Source organism: Zootermopsis nevadensis, unplaced genomic scaffold (assembly GCF_977971745.1).
Source record: "Zootermopsis nevadensis isolate Lab colony 2312 unplaced genomic scaffold, Znev_1.0 Znev_ptg000013l, whole genome shotgun sequence".
Taxonomy (NCBI): domain Eukaryota; kingdom Metazoa; phylum Arthropoda; class Insecta; order Blattodea; family Termopsidae; genus Zootermopsis; species Zootermopsis nevadensis.
The window spans coordinates 7,369,508-7,393,689 of NW_028259145.1; the positions used below are offsets into that span (position 1 = coordinate 7,369,508).

General features: G+C 40.9%; 1 protein-coding gene across 3 annotated transcripts; it reads left to right on the top strand.

Annotated features, from left to right (window-relative positions):
• Nucleotides 1–1,409: 1,409 nt before the first annotated feature.
• LOC110831448 (kelch-like protein 10) lies at nucleotides 1,410–22,477 on the top strand. Of its 3 annotated transcripts, none has more exons than XM_087348542.1 (10): nucleotides 1,410–1,532; nucleotides 4,944–5,125; nucleotides 7,263–7,514; nucleotides 13,306–13,582; nucleotides 15,276–15,512; nucleotides 16,902–17,074; nucleotides 17,392–17,561; nucleotides 18,439–18,597; nucleotides 19,598–19,805; nucleotides 21,334–22,477. In XM_087348542.1, exons 2-10 carry the CDS (start codon nucleotides 4,947–4,949, stop codon nucleotides 21,335–21,337), a joined length of 1,659 nt encoding a protein of 552 aa, XP_087204668.1. In that variant the 5' UTR covers nucleotides 1,410–1,532; nucleotides 4,944–4,946; the 3' UTR covers nucleotides 21,338–22,477. The 3 variants fall into 3 exon arrangements, with proteins under 3 accessions (XP_087204668.1, XP_087204667.1, XP_087204666.1); XM_087348541.1 differs by lacking the exon at nucleotides 1,410–1,532 and adding an exon at nucleotides 1,585–1,923; XM_087348540.1 differs by lacking the exon at nucleotides 1,410–1,532 and adding an exon at nucleotides 2,237–2,428.
• The last annotated feature ends 1,705 nt before the right edge of the window (nucleotides 22,478–24,182 follow it).

The window sequence follows — 24,182 nt, forward strand, 5'->3', positions numbered from 1 at the left end:
ACACACACACACACAAAGGAAGAAGACATACAAACAAAATGAAAGTTTCGATATTCTTCATTACATGTCCTTCTTCTTCTGCTTTACCACTACGGCCCTTTCAGTGTGTCAGCTTCTTCCAGAATTGGGTTGTTAGCCCGATGTCCAACCCCCATAGTCCTCCAGAAGTTCTTATTCAGTGTTCTTTCCCTTAGAAGGATTGGTTTCTCTATACCTATGCAGCCCCTTCTACCCTTGGTTTTCTGTCAGGGTTTTCCTTCCCTTAGCCTTTGGGGATCCCTCCCCTACCCACAAGGCAGTGGGGGCAGCACTTATTTACTGGCGATGCTTATTCGCCAGGTCACAGGACCTTCACTGAGCTCATGTGGTATTTGATGGGTGTAGCCTGCCACCAGCTACACTCCCACGCTCTCCGGTCTTGCCGCCTCGGTCCGGGACTGCTTATTTGGGTCTCCCCTTATTCGCAGCTAACCCTCATATCTGAGGGACATTCACTATCAGCCACCTGTCGCCCGCCCAGTAGCTGAGGCTCGCCCTGGATTACATGTCTGCTACAACTGAAATAAACAAACACGACGTCCCATAGGTAACCATTGTTGTCGATTTGTTGATGCGGATCTTACACATCTCCGTTACACATTTTCGTTACACTTTTTTGCTGAATGACCCTTCCGTATAGACGTATTTACGTCAAAATTCTTGCTTTATATTATGGAACTCTTAAGGTTCATTGTCGTGTTCAGATCATCCACCTATCTAAAGTCAATTGAATCTGTTAAATTTTGTGCGGTACATGTCTCAACCATCTCATACTCCTTCAATTAATCACTCTAAAATGTTAAATTGAATCATAAGTATGAAGTTCCCCATTGAGTAAGAAACTAAACTAACCCCTCCGAATGGGGGGTTAAAACAATTGAATTTTAAAATCTTGAGTAAGACACTAAACTAACCCCCATTCGGGTGAGTTAGTTTAGTGTCCCATTCAAGTGTTTTAACCCTTGAGTAAGAAATTAAACTCCCCCTTCCAAAGGGAGGCTTGGTTGAATAAGACATAAAACTACCCCCCCCCCCTTCGGAGGGTTAGTTTAGTGTCTTATCCAAGTGTTTTAACCCTTGAATGCGCAGTATGACTTGAATGAGTATTATTATCAGTATCAGATTACCTTGTTGGTGTTAGTACGTCTTCTTTCACTTTTCTTCATTTCTTAAATAGTTTTTGTCGCTGTTCGGAGACGATGTGCTGCTTGTAGAGCAGTGATAATGCGACTGGCTTGGTATTTCTTTATTTATTACGTTATTTGTTTACTCGGCATTGCTGTGTTTCTATACCAACACAACAATGCAGAGTATAAACAAATAACGCTTCACAACAAAGAAATCAAAAAATATCAAGCCAGTCGCATTATCACTGCTCGAGAAGCAGTACTTAGCATTCTCGAATATTGACTGACAGTTGGCCTAAAACATCAGAAAAGTAAAAGAAGACGTTATCAAGTATTTGAAGTACCAACTCCAACAACTCCATCAAGGTAAACTGATACTCATTCGATATATTACGATTACGAAAACTATTATGATCGATTTTAAGATGAAGATTTGCAAGGGTGGGGCTGGACGTATCTTCTTACTATAAAAATTTGTGATTTCGTCGTCGTCAATAAATTACGTCATCAATCAACAATGTCAACAGATATTTGTTTATACACGGTATTGTTGTGGAACACAGACAACAATGCCGAGTAAACAAATAACGCTTCACAACAAAGAAATCAAAAAATATCAAGCCAGTCGCATGATCACTTCTCCAGAAGCAGCAGACCACATTCTTGAATATTGACTGACAGTTGGCTTAAAACATCAGAAAAGTGAAAGAAGACGTTATCAAGTATTTGAAGTACCAACTCCAACAACTTCAACAAGGTAAACTGATACGCATTCGATATATTACGATTACGAAAACTATTATGATCGATTTTAAGACGAAGATTTGCAAGGGTGGGGATGGACGTAGAAAGTTGACTGAACAAGAACAGCGACGTAAAGAAGTTAAATATCAGATTAGATAATGCGCTCCGAAAGGAGCGCGTTGCTCTAGTCTTCTTCTTACTATAAAAATTTGTGATTTCGTCGTCGTCAACCAATTTGTCGTCAAAAAAAATGAAGTCATCAACAATGTCAACAGATATTTGTTTACACGGCATTGTTGTGGAACACAACAATGCCCAATACAGACAACAATGCCGAGTAAACAAATAATGCTTCACAACAAAGAAATCAAAAAATATCAAGCCAGTCGCATTATCACCGCTCCAGAAGCAGCACACCGCATTCTCGAATATTGACTGACAGTTGGCTTAAAACATCAGAAAAGTGAAAGAAGACGTTTTCAAGTATTTGAAGTACCAACTCCAACAAGTCCATCAAGGTAAACTGATACTCATTCGATACATTACGATTACGAAAACTATTATGATCGATTTTAAGACGAAGATTTGCAAGGGTGGGGCTGGACGTAGAAAGTTTACTAACCAAGAACATTTAGCATCTGAACAGCGACGTAAAGAACTTCTACATCGGTAAGAGTTGAGGAGAAAAAAACAAGACGCTGAAAAAGAAAGTATAAAATATCAAAGTAAATTAGTAATGAAGAACCAAGAAAGACTGCTAATAGCAGCAAAGGCAACCAACCCCCCCTTCGGTGGGGGTTGCTTTTTGAACAATTGACCAACCCCCTTGGTTGCGTTTTAAAAAATTGACCAATCTCAACCCCGATGGTCAAGTATTTTAATCACCATTCAGGGGGGGGTAGTTTAGTTTCTTACTCAAGGGTTAAAACACTTGAATGAGACACTAAACTAATTGTTTTAACCCTCCATTCGGGGGGGGGGGTTAGTTTCTTATACAAGGTTGGTTGCGTTTTACAAACTTCAACCCCCCCCGATGCGCTCCGAAAGTAAATTACGAAAACTATTATGATCGATTTTAAGACGAAGATTTACAAGGGTGGGAAGAGCGAAAGAAGACTTACAATGATAGACGAGACCATATTAACACCACACGTAGAAAAACAGACGAAGTTTTGCAAGGGTGGGATTGGACGTAGAAAGTTGACTGACCAAGAACAGTTGGCCTCTGAATAGCGACGTAAAAAACTAAAACATGAGACCTACTTAACACATAAAGAAAAGCGAAGAGCGTCTTACATTGTGCAACGTATTTATGGGTGCAAAACGTGGTCTTTCACTTTGAGGGAGGAACATGGACTGAGGGTCTCTGACAACAGAGTGTTGAGGAAGATATTTGGACCCAAAATTGGGGTGGGACAGATAATAGAGAAAAATGCATGACCAGCTCCACGGTCTTTGTTCCTCACCCGATGAAGAGGTGAGGTGGGCAGTAATTGGTTTGGAGGCCTGAAGGGAGGAGACCTCTGGGAAGACCTCGGCGTAGGTGGGAGGATAACACTAAGATGGACCTTAGGGAGAAGGGACTCGCTGGAGCGAACTGGATGCAACTGGCTTAGGATAGACCACGGTGGCGGGATTTTTGAACACGATGACGAACCTTCTGGTTCAGTAAAATAAAGTGGGCTATTCTTTGACAAGCCGAGTACCAGTCGACTTTTCATAGAATATCTTGCACATTGCAGTGTGCGAGTAGCGTGATGAGGCCTGATCTACGCATGCGGTAGAACAACTTAGAGCTTTTGTGACTGTTGCCAACTGTAATTCTCGCGTACATATAATAAATTTAAATTACATTTTGTGCTTGTAGTGTATATAAATGTGTAACTTAGGTAGGAAAGTCCTTAATCATGTAAACTCTTAAGCACTTTTAGTTCTACACAGAGAGAAAAACTCGAAAACTTTATGCTTATGAAAAGGCGTAGCCTTCATTTTCCAGAATTTATTTGTTAACTGCCTAGTTCGGCATCAAAGTCATGCAATTTTTATGGCATATTTTTGTCGTAATTTTTTTAAAATCGGTTCACCAGAGTAGAAGCATCTAAGATATTATAGATTACATTGATATTTTATACGTAATGTCTAGGCACGTAGTTTACATACAAGAAGATTTAAATTATGCGAGTAGTGACAAACACGCGGCATGACTTAATATTGCCTAAATCAGTCACATCTTCAGGTTGATTAAACCAAGAAGAGTGAGATGGGCATGGCATGTGGAGTGCACCGGATATTTATGTAAAGCCTGAGGAGAAGAGGCCGCTGGGGAGATGGGAGGATAATCTCAGGCGGGATCTATGGGAGATAGGAGTTGAAGGACACTGGATTTTGTTGGCCCAGGACAGCAAACGGTGGAGGGCTTTAGTTAATTCGGTGTTGAAATTACGTGTTCCGTAAGCCGTCTAGGTAGTTCGTTAGTTTTATGTCACATTTCCAACTTTGGCGTTTTGTGTTGGATCTCAACAGGCATTCTGTAACAAAGAAACAAATTGAGTCGCTGGAGCAGAAATCCTGCATGAGAATCTAACAGTAGCCTAGGTAATCTAATGTCTCGCCTTTTATGAAACATGAAGTTTCATGTCCGTATTTACAATACCCCTCCTCTAAGTCACATCCACAAGCAGACGAAGTCAATCCACACCTTCATTCCTCACCTCTCTAAGATTCATTTTAATATTATCCCAGCAACGCATAGAACTCTTAAGTGACCGTTTCGTTTCAGGTTTTCCGATTAAAAAGTTACACTTCTTGTCCCGCCCATCTCATAACCTTTGATCTGACAACCTACAATTTATTAATTAGTGAAGAGACCTATAAAGCTCCATGTTATGCAGTTTTCGCCATTCCCTTGTCAGTAACTCTCTCGCAGGACCAGATATTATTCTCAATACCGTGTTCCCTCTCAGTCACTCTCAGTTTATGTGCACACGCGTCAGTATGAAGAAAAATCTGTAACAACGATGGACTGTTTTTCAGGAGATGGGGTCAAACCAATATCGCAGCTATTTTCACAACGGCGGCAGGTACACCGAAATATTGGTCCCTCTGAACGAGATGATAGAGCAGAACCTCTTGTGTGACGCGATGTTGAGGTTGGAGGACGGCGGCGTCTTTCCAGTCAACAGATTGATTCTGTCGAAGCGCAGTGAATATTTCAGGTTTGTTTATTAACTGACGTGGTTCATTAACATGTGAAATAAGGACATAATAAACGTCAATTCGTATGTGAAATGTTATACCCCCTTTGTTGCAGAAACCTGTATTTTTATACGGCTGAATGGTTTTTTGACGTAAATACGTCTATATTTTAGGGTCAGTGTCATTCGGCAAAAATGTAACGAAAAAGTGTAACGAAAAACTAACGAAAAAGGGAAACGAAAAAGTGTAACTTCATTGTTATGTTACCTAGGAAACGTTAAACTTCATTGTTATGTTACCTTGGAAACGTCATCTGTTTATCAACAAATAAACAACAATGGTTACCTACATTGTTACCTTACATTACCTTACATTACATTACATTACCTTACATTAGAGCCACGGTGGTCTAGCGGTTAGAACGCTGGTCTTGTAATCCTGGGGTCTCGGGTTCGATTCCCGGCGGTGCCCGAATTTATAACTTGTGTTGGGCAAGGCCGTGGTCTAGGCAACACGGAGTTTTCCTCCGTGGCGTCCCAACAATTACTCCATTCACACACAGAAGAAGGCAATGGCAAACCACTTCTGGATCATCTGCCAAGAACGTATATGAACAGGTCCCAGTCCGAGAAAAGGATGGAAGGATCCTGTTCATATGGACCTGTCGTCAGACAGAACACTAAATAATAAATAATACCTTACATTACATTACCTTACCTTACATTACATTACTTTACATTACATTCATCTATCACAGACCCATCTGAAGCGTAACTAATTCAAGTTAAATAAGCAATGTCTTAATCAAACTTATCTCAATTGTAAAGCTTGTATAAAGGAAATATTTAGAATAAAGCCAATATATAAACTTTCTTTCCGTATAGACGTATTTACGTCAAATTCTCCGGAACCGTGGTTCCACTGACAACTTTTTATTTGTTCATTGTCATGAATCTCACGTCGGTGAGGATGAAGACTAATGTCTTTTGGACGTTGCGCCGTAGAAACTGAGTGGCATTTCAGGCGTACTTACTGCCTTCTACCTTGATGATGGAGGCAGTAAGCACCTCTGAAACGTCCGATGTCTTCTACGAGACATCACGACGCAACATCCCGGAAGACGTACGTGGTTTTTTGTACTAATTTTTAAGCGCGGTTGTACCAAGGTGACAGTCAATCGATATGAAGGGAGAATTAGAATCCATTTCCAAAACGTCTTGGTTTTAATACATAACGACGACCGACAAAGTCCAGAAGCAAGTTGGTAATGCACCTCTGTCACGCCAGTGTCCGGAACATTGAAAGCTGCTGTGTGTTGCTCTGTCTGAAATATAACAAACTGTAACAAAGAACTTCACGAGAAATGTTTTGTTGTTAGGTCAGAATCATTCGAGAATTTATGCTTACGTTAATTTGCTTGTGTTTTGAATAAAGATACGGTGCGTTCTTGAAATGATAAATGTACTATAACCGTGAACAACTGCTTATGTTTTCCAACAGACGTTTCTCACGTCATGTTACAAGCTGTGACCCTCTTTCAGTTTTCCGACAATCAAATGTTTCTGTTTGTCTTGCACTGCAAAGCCCTTAATTTGTAATAGGAAATTGTTTGCTGGTTTGTGATCACTTTTTAAAGGCCGCGAAAAAACATTGGCTTCACTTTTAAGTTGTTTATTGTCGGGAAAATGTTTTGACAGAACAAATAGATTTCTTGTTACGAACTGATCAATCAGTGGAATGTACAGCCTGCGATGTATGTTGAAATAATTGTGTTAATTTGCTGGTTTTCTTTAAAATTTCTGTAGTAGTTTTTATAGCCTCAGATATCTTTTGAAGGAGTCAAGGGTATGTAAGAAACGAGCTGACCACTCTTTATAGTACAAATGTTCGCTGCTTGCTATCCGATTTGTAAGTTATATTCTGTTAAGCCTAAGCACGCTCTTCACCCTCTTGCAGTTAATCTGGACCCATTAGTACACATTCGTGGAGTTTTTGAAGTATTCAGATAACAAAAATTCATCCACCACATTGACAAAAGAATACTTTTTTTGGTAACGTGTTATGTAAAAACTTAAAGTTTATGAGCATGTCTTGTAATTTTCTGCTCGCCGTTTCTCGAAATCAGTGTAAATCGACGACTGCTTCGTGACGTTTCAGGAAACTCTTCAAGGCAAAACTGCACACCAGTGAGAAGTTTGATATCCTCCTGCACGGAATTAGCTCAGACGTGATGACCCAGATACTGGATTATGTTTATTTTCGCGAGGTGGACATCCGCTCAGACAACGCGTGTCAGCTGCTCGTGGCGGCTGCCTACTTGTGTATTCCGGACGTTCGTAAACTCTGCTGCGACTTCCTCAAGAACGCGATAAACGTCGAAAACTGTATCGGCATCATGCAGTTGGCAAGGTAATTGATGTTCATTTTTCATTTGCTGTGATGACAGCCTTCTTCGCTGGAGCGAATCACCTTTACTCTAGGCAGCAGCCGAGTGCCGGGTCGGAGATTAAAGCCTCTGACTGAGGACTGGGCAAATTATAAAGCTTTGTAGGTCAGGGCTCTTGGCGGTTTATTATTAACGTCAGTATAGTGACTAGCAACGGGCTGGACGACTGGGGTTCGATCCCCGGCGGGGGCAGAGGATTTTTTTTCCTCTAGCCCCTGCGTCCAGACCGGCTCTGGGGCCCACCCAGCCTCCTCTACAATGGGTACCGGGGTCCTTTCCCGGGGGTAAAGCCGGCCAGGGCGTGATGCTGACCACTCACCCCCATCTAGTGCCGAGGTCAAGGAAGAGAGGAGCTATACCTCCACTCACCCCAAGCGCCTGTACGGCACGTAGCGGGACAAACTTTACTTTACTTACTTTATGTTTTGATCGTCATTATGACCAGCAGACCACCACTAATTTTACCATGTAGAACATTAATCACGACCTATTGCAAGGTCATAATTAAATCTGTCTTCCTCTCGAATTCCTCTTCTTCTTTCTTTCTTTCTTTCTTTCTTCCTTGCTTCTAACATAAGCCAGACAGCGTTTCTTAGGGCCAGACAGCGTTTCTGGGGAAATTCTAAAACTGGGTGGGGAAGCCATGATTCCATACCTGGCGCGATTATTGGACGTAACAATTAATAATGCCACTATACCAAGGGACTGGAAAAAAACCATAGTGGTTCCTATTTACAAAGGAGGTGATCGATCATTGGTCACAAATTACAGACCGGTCAGTTTAACATCGGTGGTCTGCAAACAAATGGAACACGTTATAGCATCGTACCTGAGGAAAAACTGGGAGGAAAAGAATTGATTATTCGAGGGTCAACATGGGTTCAGGCCGGGATATTCATGTGAAAGTAAAATAATCACGGTTTGCCAGGACATTGCAGACACACTGGATAACGGAGGAAGGTTAGACGCGATAATAATAGATTTTTCGAAGGCCTTCGATTTAGTTCCTCACGATCGGCTGCTTATGAAAATCGCGGCATCGGGCGTGGACTCGAGGATAGTCGTATGGGTAAGGGAATTCCTTTTAGGCCGAACGCAGAGAGTTAGAGTAGGAGGGCAATTATCAGAGGAAGTCAGAGTAACGTCAGGTGTACCGCAAGGGAGTTTATTGGGTCCACTTTTGTTCCTCGCGTACGTAAATGATATTTGGAGGAACATTGAATCGACTATTAGACTTTTTGCAGAGACAGAAGACTGTATAATATATAGTAAAATTATAAATAGTAAAGATATAGAAAAGATGCAGATGGATCTGAACCGTCTGGGAGAATGGGCGGTTGAAAATGCTATGAAAATCAACCCAAGTAAAAGTAAAGCAGTTAGTTTCACGAGAAGTCGGGTGAAGGAACCATTAAACTATTTGTTACGGGACCAAATAATTCCGGAAGTGAGCAGTTGTAAATACTTGGGAATACTCTTAAGCAGCGATTTAAGCTGGGCTGATCAAGTAAATTATACGGTGAAGAAAGCCTGGAAGGCACTTCATTTTACAATTCGTGTTCTCAAAAAGGGAAATGGTAACACTAAAAGTCTAGCCTACACATCACTAGTGCGTCCGATTCTGGAATATGGGGCGGAGTGCTGGGATCCTTACAGAGAGGGGCAGATAAATGCGTTAGAACGGGTGCAAAAGAAAGCATGTAAATTTGCATATCACAGGAGCGATTCGAACTGGGAAACCCTGGCACAGCGTAGAAAGATAGCACGTATATGTGCTCTCTTCAAGGCGTGTACGGGAGAACGTGCATGGAAGACAAAGGCCATACTACCTGAGCAGGGTCGATTATATTCGGAAAATTAGGAGAGAAAGTAAAGAACAGATATCGGAAAATATTCCTTTGTAAATAGGACCATCCAACTCTGGAACCAGCTACCTGCGGATGTTTTAGGGACTCTCCTGTAAACCAAGTACTTTTAGGAAGAAGGTTAGAAATGTGATAAATGAGGTGAGGTGCAGTGAAGGGAGGTAAATCGGGGTGAGGATGGGAAGGCTTCATAAGTGTAGTGAAGTGAAGAGAAGGTCCTGATGAAATGTGAGTGCATCAGTTCATGACGTATGTAATTCATTACTGTTACTGTCTTATGTCTAGTTGGTATTAATTTTTAAGTTATGTGCTTTAGGTTATATGGTTTTGTAATATTATGAGTTGTTTTATTTTGAGTGTGGTGTGTTGTTTTGTTGTGTCTTATTGTTTTTGTTGTCTTATGTTTTTTGTGTCTTATTGTTTTGATCTGGCTCATTGGTTTGTTGTATCTCATTGTTCTGTTGTGTCTTATTGTTTTTGTTGTGTCTTACTGTTTTGTTCTGTCTCATTGTTTTGTTGTGTCTCATTGTTCTGTTGTGTCTTATTGTTTTATTGTGTCTTATTATTTTGTGTTTTATTATAGGACCACTGCCACCGGGTAAAACCCATTTGCAGTAAAAAATAAATAATAATAATAATAATCCTCCCAATATCAAAATCAACATTCAGCCCCACATCTTTTTGCATAAAGCAAAACCTCTGTTAACCAAGCCTCAATTATCCGATTCCCGCATTCTTCTTATTGCGCCATCTCCGAACGAAGGTTGGCGATCCACATGGCAAACATTGCCCCCGAGACTGCCGCTCGAAAAATGTCTATTGAGGTGCATCCGAACCATCTTCTTAGGTCTTTCATCCAGGAGTTTTGGGGTCTACCGATCAATCTTTTTCCTTGGATTTTGCCCTCGATGATCAGTCTTCAGATCTCATGATATGGCCCAAATACCGGACCTTTCTTTCCTTAACGGCAAGCAGTAGTTCCTTTTGCTTAATCATGAGATTGAGAGCTTCGATATTAGAGACTTTTTGCACCCAGAGTATTCGTAGAATACATCGATATAAATACATTTCGAATGCTTCGATTCTTTTCTCCATGGGAGAATCAAGAGTCCAGCTCTCGCATCCACAGAGAAGTGTAGAGAACACATAACATCTCAGCATTCGAATCCTCAGTTATAGACTTAGTTCGAATCTAACGAAAAACCTCCTCATGTCACCGAAGGTTTTTCTGGTTTGTTCGATTCTTGATCTTATTTCTTTTTTGTTGTCACAGTTCTGGTTCACTATGGTGCCCAGATATTTAAGGGAAGTCACTTGTTCGACAATGTTGCCATTGTTTCTTAGAGTTATATTTCTCGGTAATTTTGAGAATACCATTGCTTTGGTGTTGGATGTGTTCATATATAAACCAAACCTTTCACTGTATTGCACAATGCTGTCAACCATTTGCTGTAACTCAGCAGGACTGCTTGCTATGATGACCGAGTCGTCTGCATATCCTAAGTTATTAATTGTCTTTCCATTCACCTTGATTCCACTTGACTTTTCATTGAGTGCCTCTCTAAATATTGCTTCTGAATAGATGTTGAACAGAAGCGGTGACAGAACACAGCCTTGGTGAAAACCTTTTTTGATATTAATAGCTTCCGATGTTCTTGCGTTTACCCTGACTTCAGCTGATTGATTCCAATAAAGATTGGCGATAATATTTAAATCCCTTCTGTCTAAGCCTGCGGCCTTTAAGATCTTAATCATTTTTTCATGTATATCACAGTCGAAAGCTTTACGATAATCGATAAAGCATGCATAGTGTAACCGTCCCACTCCTTTCTGCTGTTGGAGTTGCCCGGTTCGGTTCCAGTCTTGTCGATCTCTGTCGTATGTGATGTAGTAATTCGGGATTTCTGCTCATGTAGGCATGGAAATTTTCTCAGGGAATATTACATGGAGGGGTATAAGCTGAATGCCAGCGAGGAAGGTTTCGGTAATGGTTTTGAGATTGAAGTTCGTAGTTTTGCAAGAACAATTTATTTCTTTTGCAATTAACATTCACTGGCCGAATCGAGCTACAAAACAATTCAGGATGTTGCTTCCTCTGAATTCCAGAAAAGAGTGTCCTCGAAGAAAACTTTCCTGTCCTTTAGTCACAGGACTTCCCCCCTTAACTTTCACAAAAAATGATCTATTTGGGCAGTAATGATGCGATGCTCGCATTGGTCAGCTCAGCCCTAGCTCACGTGGACCATTCAAAAACCCTTTAGCCAGCGGGTGCCCCTGCAAGAATTTTGGCGGTCACACGGTGCCATAATTCTTGCCTTTACAGTCATTGCTTGTGTAACTTTCTTTTCTTTTCTTTTAAGTGTGAGTGAGCCGTCTGCACTGAATGCAGAGCACCTACCAATAAACTGACCCCTGGCCTGAAAAGGACGCACTTGCCTAACAAGTGAAACGCGTAAATCTTTATTACTTGTTTCCAAATTATATTTATTTGCGCCTCACCGGGACTCGAACCCAGAACGCGCGGTCATAATAGATGTCGATATTCATGTCTCGACATCGCTGTGTTAAAATGTTCAGGGAAAAAATTGCATCTCGTGTTCCTACCCCATTACGAAAGATGAATTGTCCTCACATTTTCTATAAATTCTTGTATGAATTATTCTAAGGAATACTTTTAACACATGAGACATAAGGCTTATCATCCTATAATCATCGCAATGCGAGGAGTTGGTTTTCTTCGGTAATGTGACAAAAGTTGGTTTTAGCCAATCAGATGGAATATTTCCATTACTATATATTTTGTTGAAAAGCGATGTAAGCAGATTCAAACCTATAACTTCCTGTTCCGCTATCACTTTGAGTACTTCCGCATATATTTTGTCGGGACCGGCCGCCTTTCCGTTCTTCTGTAATTTTATTGCGTGCACAACTTCTTCTTTGGTGATGTCAGGACCTAATTCGTTCACAACTTCTATATCTTCTAACTATGGTAAAGCTGGTCTATCATCATGATAGAGCATTTCCACGTATTGCTTTCACCTTTTAAGTTTGTCTTCTGTCCCGTTTATTATTTCATTATCAGCTTTCATTAGGATTGCTGTTTGATATTTACGTTTTTTATTTGCCAATTCTTTGACATTTTTGTGTAGGTTGAAAGTATTATATTTCTCTTGTAGTAATTCTATTACCTCACATTTTCCTATTACCCACCGTTCTTTGGAAGCTCTACATTCTCTTCGTATTTTTTCTATTGAGCTCTCTGTACTTTTCTGGATTAGATGTTTTGTACTTTCTCCTCTCAGTCATTAAATCCAGAATTTCAACCAGATCGGTTGCGATTGGGTTCCACCGGCGAGAGTGTTTAAAGCGATGTCCACAAGGAAAATCTGTATTGAGTTTCTAATTATTTGTTCATATACATGACCACGTTCCCCTTTCATCGCTCATCCGACTTATCGGCTTATCCGACCCGTGATTCCCCCATATAGTCCAGTTACACGAGGTTTCACTGGATTAACACACAGTTAACACAACGTCGTTTCGCCAAGGTTAATGCCAGAATTAAAAATTCTACACTTCTCATCTCACTGCCTTCTTCACTTACGTACACCGTGCCCTTGTTTCAATCTAAAACCTTATCACAAGGACGAGCGGGTATTGCCTGGGAACCTTCATAGCCGAAAACTTTCTATTTTGCCACGGAGCGTCTCTTATCGTTCCCTCTCCACATGTCTGCTCTCAGTCTCGTTCATTCGGGCTTCAAAGGGCTAAGGTAAAAACTGGAGGCCAAATACTGTGGTGTGCAAATGCTTGAGTATCCAGTTCTTGCTGAAGTGTTTCATTGTGTCAGAGTTCGATTCTGAGTCGGCTCTTACCCTCGCTGTCGCAGGTTACACTTCTGCGCCGACCTTGAGACTACCGCTCGCCAGTTCGTTCTGTGCCACTTCGTGCAAGTGTCTCAGCAGAGCAAAGAACTGCTGGAACTGCCTCTAGAGGACCTGCAAGCGATAATCGAGGCCGACGAACTGGTCGTGGAGGACGAGAAATTTGTGTGGAAGTGCATTCTCCGGTGGATCAACCACGACCCGAACAACAGGAAAGGTCACATCGCGGGCCTTTTGAAGGGCGTCAGACTGGGACTACTGGACACAAAAATTTTCAAAAAGGTAAGTATGCCCCTGAAATCATGGATGTTTATGGAAAGTGAAGCCCGCATTTTCAGTTCCATATTCACACGTGTTCGTAAATAATTAATGCAAATGCTGAGCCTTTTTCTTCGACACGTGTAAGCCCGTTTGTCTGTCTGTCCGTCCGCAGTTCCAGCTCGAGAACGTCTGAACGGATGTTCATTAGATTTAATAATGATGAGCTTTAACAGAATCTCTTGATATATTCCAATTCTGGTTAAAATCTTACAATAACAACGTGAAAATTACACAATTCTTTTGAATGCCTTATCTCGCGCAAAATTTCCTGCGTAAGTAATCCTCAGATTGCCTTAGTTGCCATGGTTACAGTAACGACCTGTGCAATGCCGCTGGTAACACGCTCGCATATGTGTGTGTATGTGCAAAAAAATATTCGATTCGTCCTTTTATGCAGATATGTGATTGGAGTTAATAATCGTCTTTATTCATCGTCTGTAAGTTTGACAGTCCGTCGGCTCTACAATCCTTTATTGCAGTCTCAGCCTTTATTAAGATCGATTACGCGTTTCAGTTCAACTACAGCATTCCACATACAAACGTCCATTCAGCTTGAATAGGAAATTCCTCACCAGATAAATCACGTCTTTTGGCGCAGCGTTCTACTTAACCAAAGATCCTACTGCCATAAGAAGCGTATCTTAGCTGCTACAACAATTTCACACATCTCAGACGATATATATATATATATATATATATATATATATATATAGTCAACCCGAGAACGTGTAGCATGATAATCTTCAGCTGACTGACCACATAGGGACAACAGATATCGGAAAGGTGCAGCAAGAAGGCTTCGTTCTACCTCCGAGAGTAAATTACCCTAGGGGCTTCAAACTCATAGACATCTTTAACATTCTAATATTTTAACCGTCATCTCACGAAGCAGCAATACAACTTATGATATTGTTTCTTCCATACCAGCATGTGCTTTTACCCGAGAGAAAAAATGTTTCTACTCTAGATCAAATGATTGATTTCAGCCACTCACCTCTTACGAATACGTGTGAAACAATCTCACGGATCCATGAATACGTTAACTGCTTCAAATGTATTTACAACTTATCATTCGTATCTACTAGTTTCGAACACTTAAAGAGAACGACCTGATAATGACCAATTAAGGTCGAAACGTGCAATGGATCTTAATAGACATCGAGCCCATAATCACACGCTGTTGTTTTGACTGGCCATCCACCCAACCATCAACATGTAGCAAGTTGCCTCCCTTGAAACTCGAAGAAACTAATTGTCATAATTTTCTTTAGATGCTACGTAATTTTGACGATTAATTAAAGTTATCGAATCAAAAAGAATGTGATCGCAACGTTCATCTCGCACGGGTGAGACGAGAAATAAGTTATATTTTTGAATGTAACTCGAAATGCAACCATTACTGAAGTATTTAACTTTCGGTTGAAACACATTTCAATAGTTTTCTCTAAGATCGATTTAACTTTGATATCGGTTCTCTCCACAACCTGTGCATTTGTTAAGAGCGTCGTTACATAAACCAAAAAACATATTTTCCTGTATATACCACAGTCTATTTCGGTGAGTTCCCAACCAAATTATGTGTGACTTTCTTGTCTCCTCTGCAACGGAACATGGCATCCCTTCATAAAAAAGTCCACATTGAACTGTTTAACAGGTGTCAAAGCACCCGTACGTGACGAAAAACGAGGAGTGCAGACCCGTGATCTCGGAGACGCTCACATTCCTGCACGACGTGAAAAGGTTGACGAAGGAAGACAAGGACTTCGTGACACCAAGGATTGCCCGCCCGCGAATTCGACAGGACCTTCTGTTTGCTATTGGTGGTTTTCGCGGCGGAAGTCCGACAGATGTGATCGAAGCGTATGACGCACGAGAAGACCGGTGGAGTGTGGTGAGTTGCACAAAATTCTACTCTTACCACGCCTTGTTAAATGAAAAACTACTTTTCCTCTGTTTTGCTTGTTTTTAATAAGTAATTGTTGTATTTAAGCTTAATCACAAGGACCTCTTAACCTCTTTATTTCGTGTCCGTTTATTTCCATTGCAGTGAACCCTTTTTTTATTTTTTTTAATTTTTAGTTTAGTTGCGTCATGTTTGTGTTGAAATTCAGTATATATTATTTATTATTTCAGTCTATTTATTTTATTTATTTAGTGTTCTGTCTGACGACAGGTCCATATGAACAGGATCCTTCCATCCTTTTCTCGGACTGGGACCTGTTCATATACGTTCTTGGCAGAGATGATCAGAAGTGGTTTGCCATTGCCTTCTTCTGTGTGTGAATGGAGTAATTGTTGGGATGCCACGGAGAAACCGGGGAAGCCCCCGGAGGAAAACTCCGTGTTGCCTAGACCACGGCCTTGCCCAACACTAGTTTTAAATTCGGGCACCGCCGGGAATCGAACCCGAGACCCCAGGATTACGAGGCCAGCGTTCTAACCGCTAGACCATCATAACTTAATTTTAATTTTAAATGTTGTTGTTAAAATTAAAATTAAAATTTAGCGCTTTTCATCGTTATTACGATGTTACATCGTAATAACGATGAAAATTAAAATTAAGTTTGTGTATAGACTGAAATAATAAATAATATATACCTTTTTTAAGTTAAGCTCCAAAGACATAAATTAAAAAAGAATAAATACATAAATTACACAGGTGCTGAGACTCGTGTAAGATCTAATAGGAATCGACGAAGGATATGAAGTTTGCCTTAAATACCGTTTACAATGAGCGTCCTTCATCAACTGTCATGGCAACCTGTCTGCTGATTTTAGACATGAAACGAAGTCATCGTTGATCGTCAGTGGATTTCAACGTAATAAATGAAGCACTGATCAGTGTCGATGTTGGCCAACTGGGTGGTAGCGCCTCGTGAATTAGTAGGCTTACACACTGTTTGGGGTGCGGTGGGGATCATACTGCCTCCAGCTTAGCGTCGACGAAACCCAAAACACCAACATCTGTCTTTACCATCGTACGAACCTGAAATGTCAGCTGTTGATCATAAATTAATTCTGCATTTGCTGTCGTACTTGACGAGAGCTTCTCTTCGGGTCTTCCTGTTTCCTTCGCCTTTCATAATTCCACGATTGCTAGAAGTTAATTTCTCACGGTGTTTGTCGAGTGCCACCCACCACGGTGTAACAATTTCGGTCCACTGTTGGGGGTTGTACCTCTGCTCCGGTGGTTGGTCGCTTGGACTCTAATGTAGGGACTTCACATCCGTAGACCAAATGACCCAAAGAAACATAAAGCCATAATCTGTCGTTCCTGCAGGTGGAGGGGGTCGACTCGATCGATCCGCGATCCTTCCATTGCACGGCAGTAGTCGGTTTCGACATTTACATCATCGGTGGTTGCGACGACGGCTTCAAACATTTAGACTCATGCCGCTGCTTCAACGCTGTTACGAAGACATGCCGAGAGGTGTCGAATATGCATGAACGCAGGTAAGGTGCAGCTTGGTAACTAAGGAACTCCTTGGAGCAGAGTCCTTCATAAAAAGCTGATGGTCGCTCCCTTAGTCAAGATAGAAATGTGGGCAGGGGCTGTAAAATTCTACCACTCACATACAGGAGTATCGTGCAAAGTGTGAATAGCTTGAGGACTTTTGCGACAATGTTGGTTTTAAGAATACGATTTGCTTGTTAATTCATTTGAATTATGATTTATCAATGACGAGCGAACAATTGCTTTCTGCGAGAGGAAATGCATCTGAATGAGTAATAAATGAGCATAGCAGAGCGTGTACTTTTTCTCGTTTCAGATCCGATTTAATGGTGGCAGTTCTGCGATGCGCAGTTTACGCTATGGGTGGTAAAGATTATCGTTGGATTAAGAGAACGGCTGAAAGATACGACTGCAAGACGAACCAGTGGTCTTTGATCGCTCCCATGAACAGAAGACGACGCGGTGCAAGTGCGGCTGTGCTGAATGGTACGTAAATGCTGTGAAACAGAAATGTGTGAATTAGAGCAGAAGTCGAGGCGTCTGTCTGTCTGTACGCGTATAAGAACGCAAGAACGGTAAAGGAATCGGGGGATTTGAGGTTCTCACGGTGGCTAGTACGAAGATGGCTGTCGTTTGGCTTCTGCCGACGTCTCAGACGAACTTTATGACTTCATCATCAAGGCATTCCTCTTCGCTCTTAAACTTAGTTTCCCTCACTCCACTGTCCTATATTCTTTTATTATCTCTTTCTTTTATCCGTGCTACGTACTACGTTATTTCTCAGACTGCAAAGGCTTGAATTTCTGAGTGCGTGATGGTTTCATCTGCTCTTATAAGCTGTCGCTGTACATCGTCTTCTGCCTTTGTAGTGTACTCTAGAAGTGAGTACAAACAACAATAAAACTATCAAACTGGCTCTCATATAATACAGATGTAATATGTTTTTGAGACAGTTAATAATCTCATGTAAATAGCACATTATATTATAAATGTAGAGCACCGCTTGGCAGCTCGTGCCATACATCTCTGGTACCAAATTTAATAAAATTCGTTTCACAGAAGATGTAACTTACCATCATTTCTATTATGCGTTAATTTAAGAAATTTATGCTGTTTATATTAAATTTTATCAGTTAAACTCGTTTCCATTGACACGCTGATTGTCTGCATTCGAAACAAAGAAATATATGAACAGAGACAGCCTTGTCTTTGCAGTTTCTGTGACACGAAGGGGGACATTAATAGATTTACAAATTTAAGTACGGATTGTCCCATGTTTGTGCTCTGCACGGACCAGTTTAATATCTCTCCCTATACCAAATGTGTGTACAGTTCGTGTCATATAGGTAATTTGTTTTTACAGACAAAATATACGTCGCTGGTGGATATTATGATTACAATTATCTAAAATCTGTGGAAGTTTATGACCCGGACACCGACCGATGGACGTTCGTTGCACCAATGCTTTCTCAACGTAAGCATTTTGCTTGCGTCGAGATCCACGGCTGTCTGTACGCCCTAGGTGAGAACTCTGGACATTCTGAGTGATGCTCCTCTATACTTCTTACAGAACTTCCTATTGTGAAATGTTTTCTTGGTTAGCGTTGAGTGACTGAGATTTTATCAACAACAATTTTCTCCTGTCATTACAGAGCTAATTTGTCAGTATTTTTAACCCAAATACGTGGTTTCAATTACATTCTCCACAAAGAACACTTAACTAACTAACTAACTAACTAACTAACAACCTAACAACGCATAATCTCTTGTGGTATCTCATTTGCCCCATTTGTCACACACTTCCAGTTTTAAAGGTAGATATTTTGTTCTTGTAGCAAGGAAATTTCAGTTTGCCGTGCTGTTATCCCCAAAAAGCCGGTGGTTTAAAGCAGTCCCTTCGCAGACTTTGCTTTCCGTCACTTGTTTGTGTAACGCCCTTTTGAACAGTGCATCTTATGTTGTTGTTGAACGCTATTTTCTCACGCAGTTTCATGAAGCAGAAAGCAGATGTCGGGCGCAATTTCCTAATGCTACAAGTACGAAAATAATATTGCAGCTATTTCATTCTTAATTTCGTTCCTGGTACTAATATTTACACTGCAAAATTAAATCAGTTTTCTTCGTTCTATTTCATTCGTTCGTTCCGATTCCGGAATTACAAATTTTAAGATCGTAAAGTCCGTTGGGTAAGACGGTCGGAGTGTGAAGCATGGAAGTTACGATAAATACAAACATCTAGAAAGTTATAATTGGTAATGTTGAAGATAAGATACCACTTGTGAGACATATTCTTAAAATGGAGGATATTATTAAGATGTTTTTACGGAACTAGAGTATGTGGGAAGGGTTCAACTACCGACTTTTGTGAATAAGGTAATGAATCTTGTGGTTCCATAAAGGCCAAACATTTCGTGGCCGTAATAAATATCAAGGAGGCCTCGTTGAATGGGGTTAGAATAAGTTTCGTTTGGCAGCTTTTTTTATATACTGTGACCTGTTACGGATTGTGTGTGTGTGTGCAGGCGGACACAACCGGACATCATCCGAGCTCAGTACCGAAAAGTATGACCCTGCAGAAGACACGTGGACCGAGATCCCTGACATGAACTTCTATTCATATAAACTCGACGCAGAAGTGATCGACGACACGATCTTTGTCTTCGGTGGACAATTTAAAGAGGACGTCCGCTTCCCCCATAGCGCATGTTACAATGACGAGGAAAATCGAAGGTTTGTTTCTTTGTTTATTTGTTTGATTGTTCAGGACTGTATAATTACAAAATGTTACTTTGGAAAAGCTCTAGGAAGTGAATCATTTCCGGTCAAAATAACCGGGATCTTGCGTCTGCTGCGTCATGTAGTGACGTAGAAACTGACCGACGTTTCAGAGGTTCTTACTACATACGTAGGGTTTTGAATACAACGCGCGAAAAATGGGTGAGAGGAAGGGGGTAGGATGAAAGCAGGCAGGGCGATGTTGCGGTCAAGCTGAATCGTTAAAGCAGGGGAAAATGACTAGGTAATGCTAATCAGACGTAAACTGTAAATGAATTAATAAGAAGCTCTTCGAGTAAGTTTCTTTGATCAGTGGCACTCTCTTGGGCAGGAAGTTTCTGGCTTTCAGCACATCAGCATCGCCATAATCTTCGGCTTTCATCAAAGTGTTAGGCCCGGTTCAGGTTTAACGACGCCTATCCATCGCATGTTCCCATTTCTGATGGAAGTTTATTTAAAAATGGCTGTCTCTTGGCGTGTTTGACCTTGCAGCCTCGCGTCATCTGTTGGCTGAGTGAGTAAGCAGGTCCAGAAATATGCCAGATGGCACAATTCTTCATACTTGTTTGTGCAAGAGCCAAAAATCCAACAGAAATTCATTCGATTTTGGTTTGTGTCTGTTTTACGTCTAGCAGAACCTCTCCAGAACTATTTTTGGTGGGACAACAATTTTTTGAAAATATATTGCTAGAAGAGGGAAATATTTTCATGGGCGCAATTCTCAAACAAAACACGCTTGTCTCTTAAAGAAAGTGTGTGATTAAACTTTTTATTCTGACCGAAGATAATGGCATAATGAATTGTACGAAACGTAGCTAGCGCAGAACATAATTCATTTGACAGCGATTTAAAATAGTCATAGCCTCTCCCTCCACTTTGATGTAATAAAATGTGTTGCGTTATAATAGCACGATGGCCTGGGTTCTATGTGCATGAGTGAAAGAAAGATCACGTGGGAAATGTTCTGAAATATGTTGTGGCAATCGTGCATTGAATTCCGATTGGGGGAATTTTTGTTACGTTTGTCTGGAAACAAATTATAAGCAACGACATTTCGGTGGAAGCCTGTGCCCTTACCCTAAAGCAGTTTACCATTCTACACAAAGACAGAGCCAGCCCATGAGACATTGATATTTTTAGGTCAACACATTTTACGACTCACAAAGATAATTCTTTTATACTTATTCTATACCGAAATCTCTGTTATTTTAGAACCCCAAAAGTAAAAGTATATATTTTTAAGAAAATGGATAATTTATTTACATAAATGCACTGACATTCAACTTACTTTTCTATTAAGTTATATTATATAAATCATTTATGGTAGAAGACGCAATCCTTCGTGAGTTACATCATCTCATGTTGAGCTACAAATTTTCGGTAACTGTGTCCGCGAAATGTGTTAAAAATTTGTCTTGAGTGTAGATAATACTGATGGATGATGAAAAGAGTTTGTTTTCACTTTTAATATTTCAAATTGCAGGTAAAAGGTGACAAACATGATTGTTTGTAGATCCTATCTGTCGACTTGTGTCATCAAGAACCTACCTAATGCAAGCGATTACGTCTACAAAGACAGAGACAAATTAATGAAAGAGAAACGTAAAAAATTGTTGGATTGGGAATTTAACCATCCTTCCACACACAATAGTCCTTCTGCTGATGTAGCCCCGGGTTCAAACCCAGTAGCTAGGCCGGCGTTGGTGCGGTTACAACGTTCGTTACTTCGTTGCGCGAAAAGGGCTAAAGGTTTTCTCAGGATACCTTGATATAGGGTTAGTCGTCGGGCAAGGATCTCTGACTCTCAGGGAATATACGAGGAAGGCCTTACTTCGAGCTGCGCTCGCGGGAAGACAGCGAAGTACTAGTTGAGCTGGTGCAATTCTTGTTGTTGTTGTTGAAATCAGTCAATTTATTCACGAATTGAGACACACTGATGCAAAGATATAATTATGTTGATATTTAGGCAGTGCAATGAATCGGCTGTTTATATACTGAAACTTTGCGAACAGAACACGTCTGCAACACTTTAGAGAGCGCCGCAACAACACAAGCGCGCTATCACAGTAACTATCCTTAAATGTTCATTTGAATACGGCGATCCGATTTGTCGCCCAAAATTACCCCATAACACCGGAAACGCGCCGAAAAGCCATATTCGAATTTCATTGGTCCCATTCGCAGTCAGGCGACTGTTCTAGGGCAAACGTCATTCTAAATCTGGAAAGGCTTATATTTTACGAGTGCGAAAGCTTTGTGAATGTCACGCCGCCTGTAGGCGGAAGGTCTAGAAGAAAGACGTTCAAGCGACTGATTGTCGCTAGTCTCTTCCAATTTAATACATTAAACATTGCCAAAATTCATAAAATCAATCACATTTGGATGAAGTAAGGCGTATCAAATATCCTCTAATCAAACCTCTTTCGTTTATATAAACCAGATTAATATGCCAAAGGTTCAACCCGTATGAACTTGGACTGGCACAGAAAAATCAATAGTTTGCAGTTGATTACAACCACGACGAACACATTAATTTTAATTACTTTCCTTACGAAAATAATGTATAAAACTAGGAATTGATGTAGGAGCTACAAAAAAATAAAGAAAAATATTGTTTGCAGCATAGAAGGAAAAATTATTTCTCCTCGTTATTTTGTGCACAAGAAGTCCTATTAAAATTAATTATTTTACAGACGTTAATTTTATCTAAAATATTACCATCCATCACCAGCCTCCTCTACAATGGGTACCGGGGTCCTTTCCCGGGGATAAAGCCGGCCGGGGCGTAATGCTGACCACTCACCCCCATCTAGTGCCGAGATCAAGGAAGAGAGGAGCTATACCTCTACTCACCCCAAAACGCCTACATGGCGTATACTGGGACAAACTTTACTTTTTTTACCATCCATCAACACACAGCAGTTTCACTTTGCGTCTTGTATTAAATAAAACCACTTGTGACGACATGTTTCGAGTTACGAAATCATCATCATGGTATTAGGGGAAGATTAAATGTTTTGCTTCATGAACTTCATTTACAAAAACGTCATTAAGAAGGCAACACACCGAGAATTTTGTATTGATTTCTGATCTAAGTGTGATATTTTAAAAAATTGCAAAAGTACATTGGCTGAGTTGCCCCAGTAAAAGTAAAAAAGTAAAGTTTGTCCCGCTATGCGCCATGTAGGCGCTTGGGGTGAGAGGAGGTATAGCTCCTCCCTTCCTTGACCTCGGCACTAGATGGGGGTGAGTGGTCAGCATTACGCCCCGGCCGGCTTTACCCCCGGGAAAGGACCCCGGTACCCATTGTAGAGGAGGTTGGGTGGGCCCCAGAGCCGGTCTGGACGCAGAGGCTAGAGAAAAAAATCCTCTGCCCCCGTCGGGGATCGAACCCCGGTCGTCCAGCCCGTAGCTAGTCACTATACTGACTGAGCTATCCCGGCTCATGAGTTGCCCCAGCATACCGGGTAATTGTGACATGTCCTTGGGGAAGTACCAACTATAATCGTCTAGCCATGAGGCCGAGCTCGGACATTGACCACCCATCAAGGATGAATCAATGTTTCCGTTTTCAATACATTCACACCCGCACGTGTCGCGAAGGATCAGCGGAACATAGACCTACATTTGTCATTGTCAGCTGTCCTTTCGAAAAATCCACATCCAAGAAATTCCAAAGTTCTTGTAACTGTATACTTTGACAGGCCATTGCAGTATTTCACCCCTAGGAGGTCGGACCCCTATTACTTGGGTTTATGCAAAAGTAGGCATAAGTGACCTAGCGTCACCACGCGATGTAAACTGTCACAGTTGGCCTCGGGTATTGAACTGACCGATCAGAGAAAGGTTATTTTGACTTAAATTTAATATATTCCATCAATCACAAAACTAAGCGGGAAGTCGAACCAATGATGTTACAAAATTTCAGATTTCGGAATGAGTGGGAGAAATTAATTTATTTGAGAGGCAGACTTCTTTTGAGAGGAGTCGTGAGTTGCAGTTGTAAGTTGTCAGTCGTCAGTCAGTCGTTAGTCGTTAGTCGTTAGTCAGTTGGCAGTTGTGATTTGTCAGTTATCAGTTGTTGCAAGTTGAAACGGTATCACGGACTCATCGGTGTACTACATTAACTTTGACCAATATCGTGCGGAAAATTTAATTTAGCGATCACCTGAAAATAAATACATAAAGCCATAGCTGAGGCGATCTTTAATTAAACCTCGTACACACGGGATAAGAGTCTCAACTTTAGAAGGTCCGCTTTTGAGGAGGTTCATTTACACTTGTGATTATTACCGGGCATTTAAATTAGCAAGATAGGTATGCACGATTATT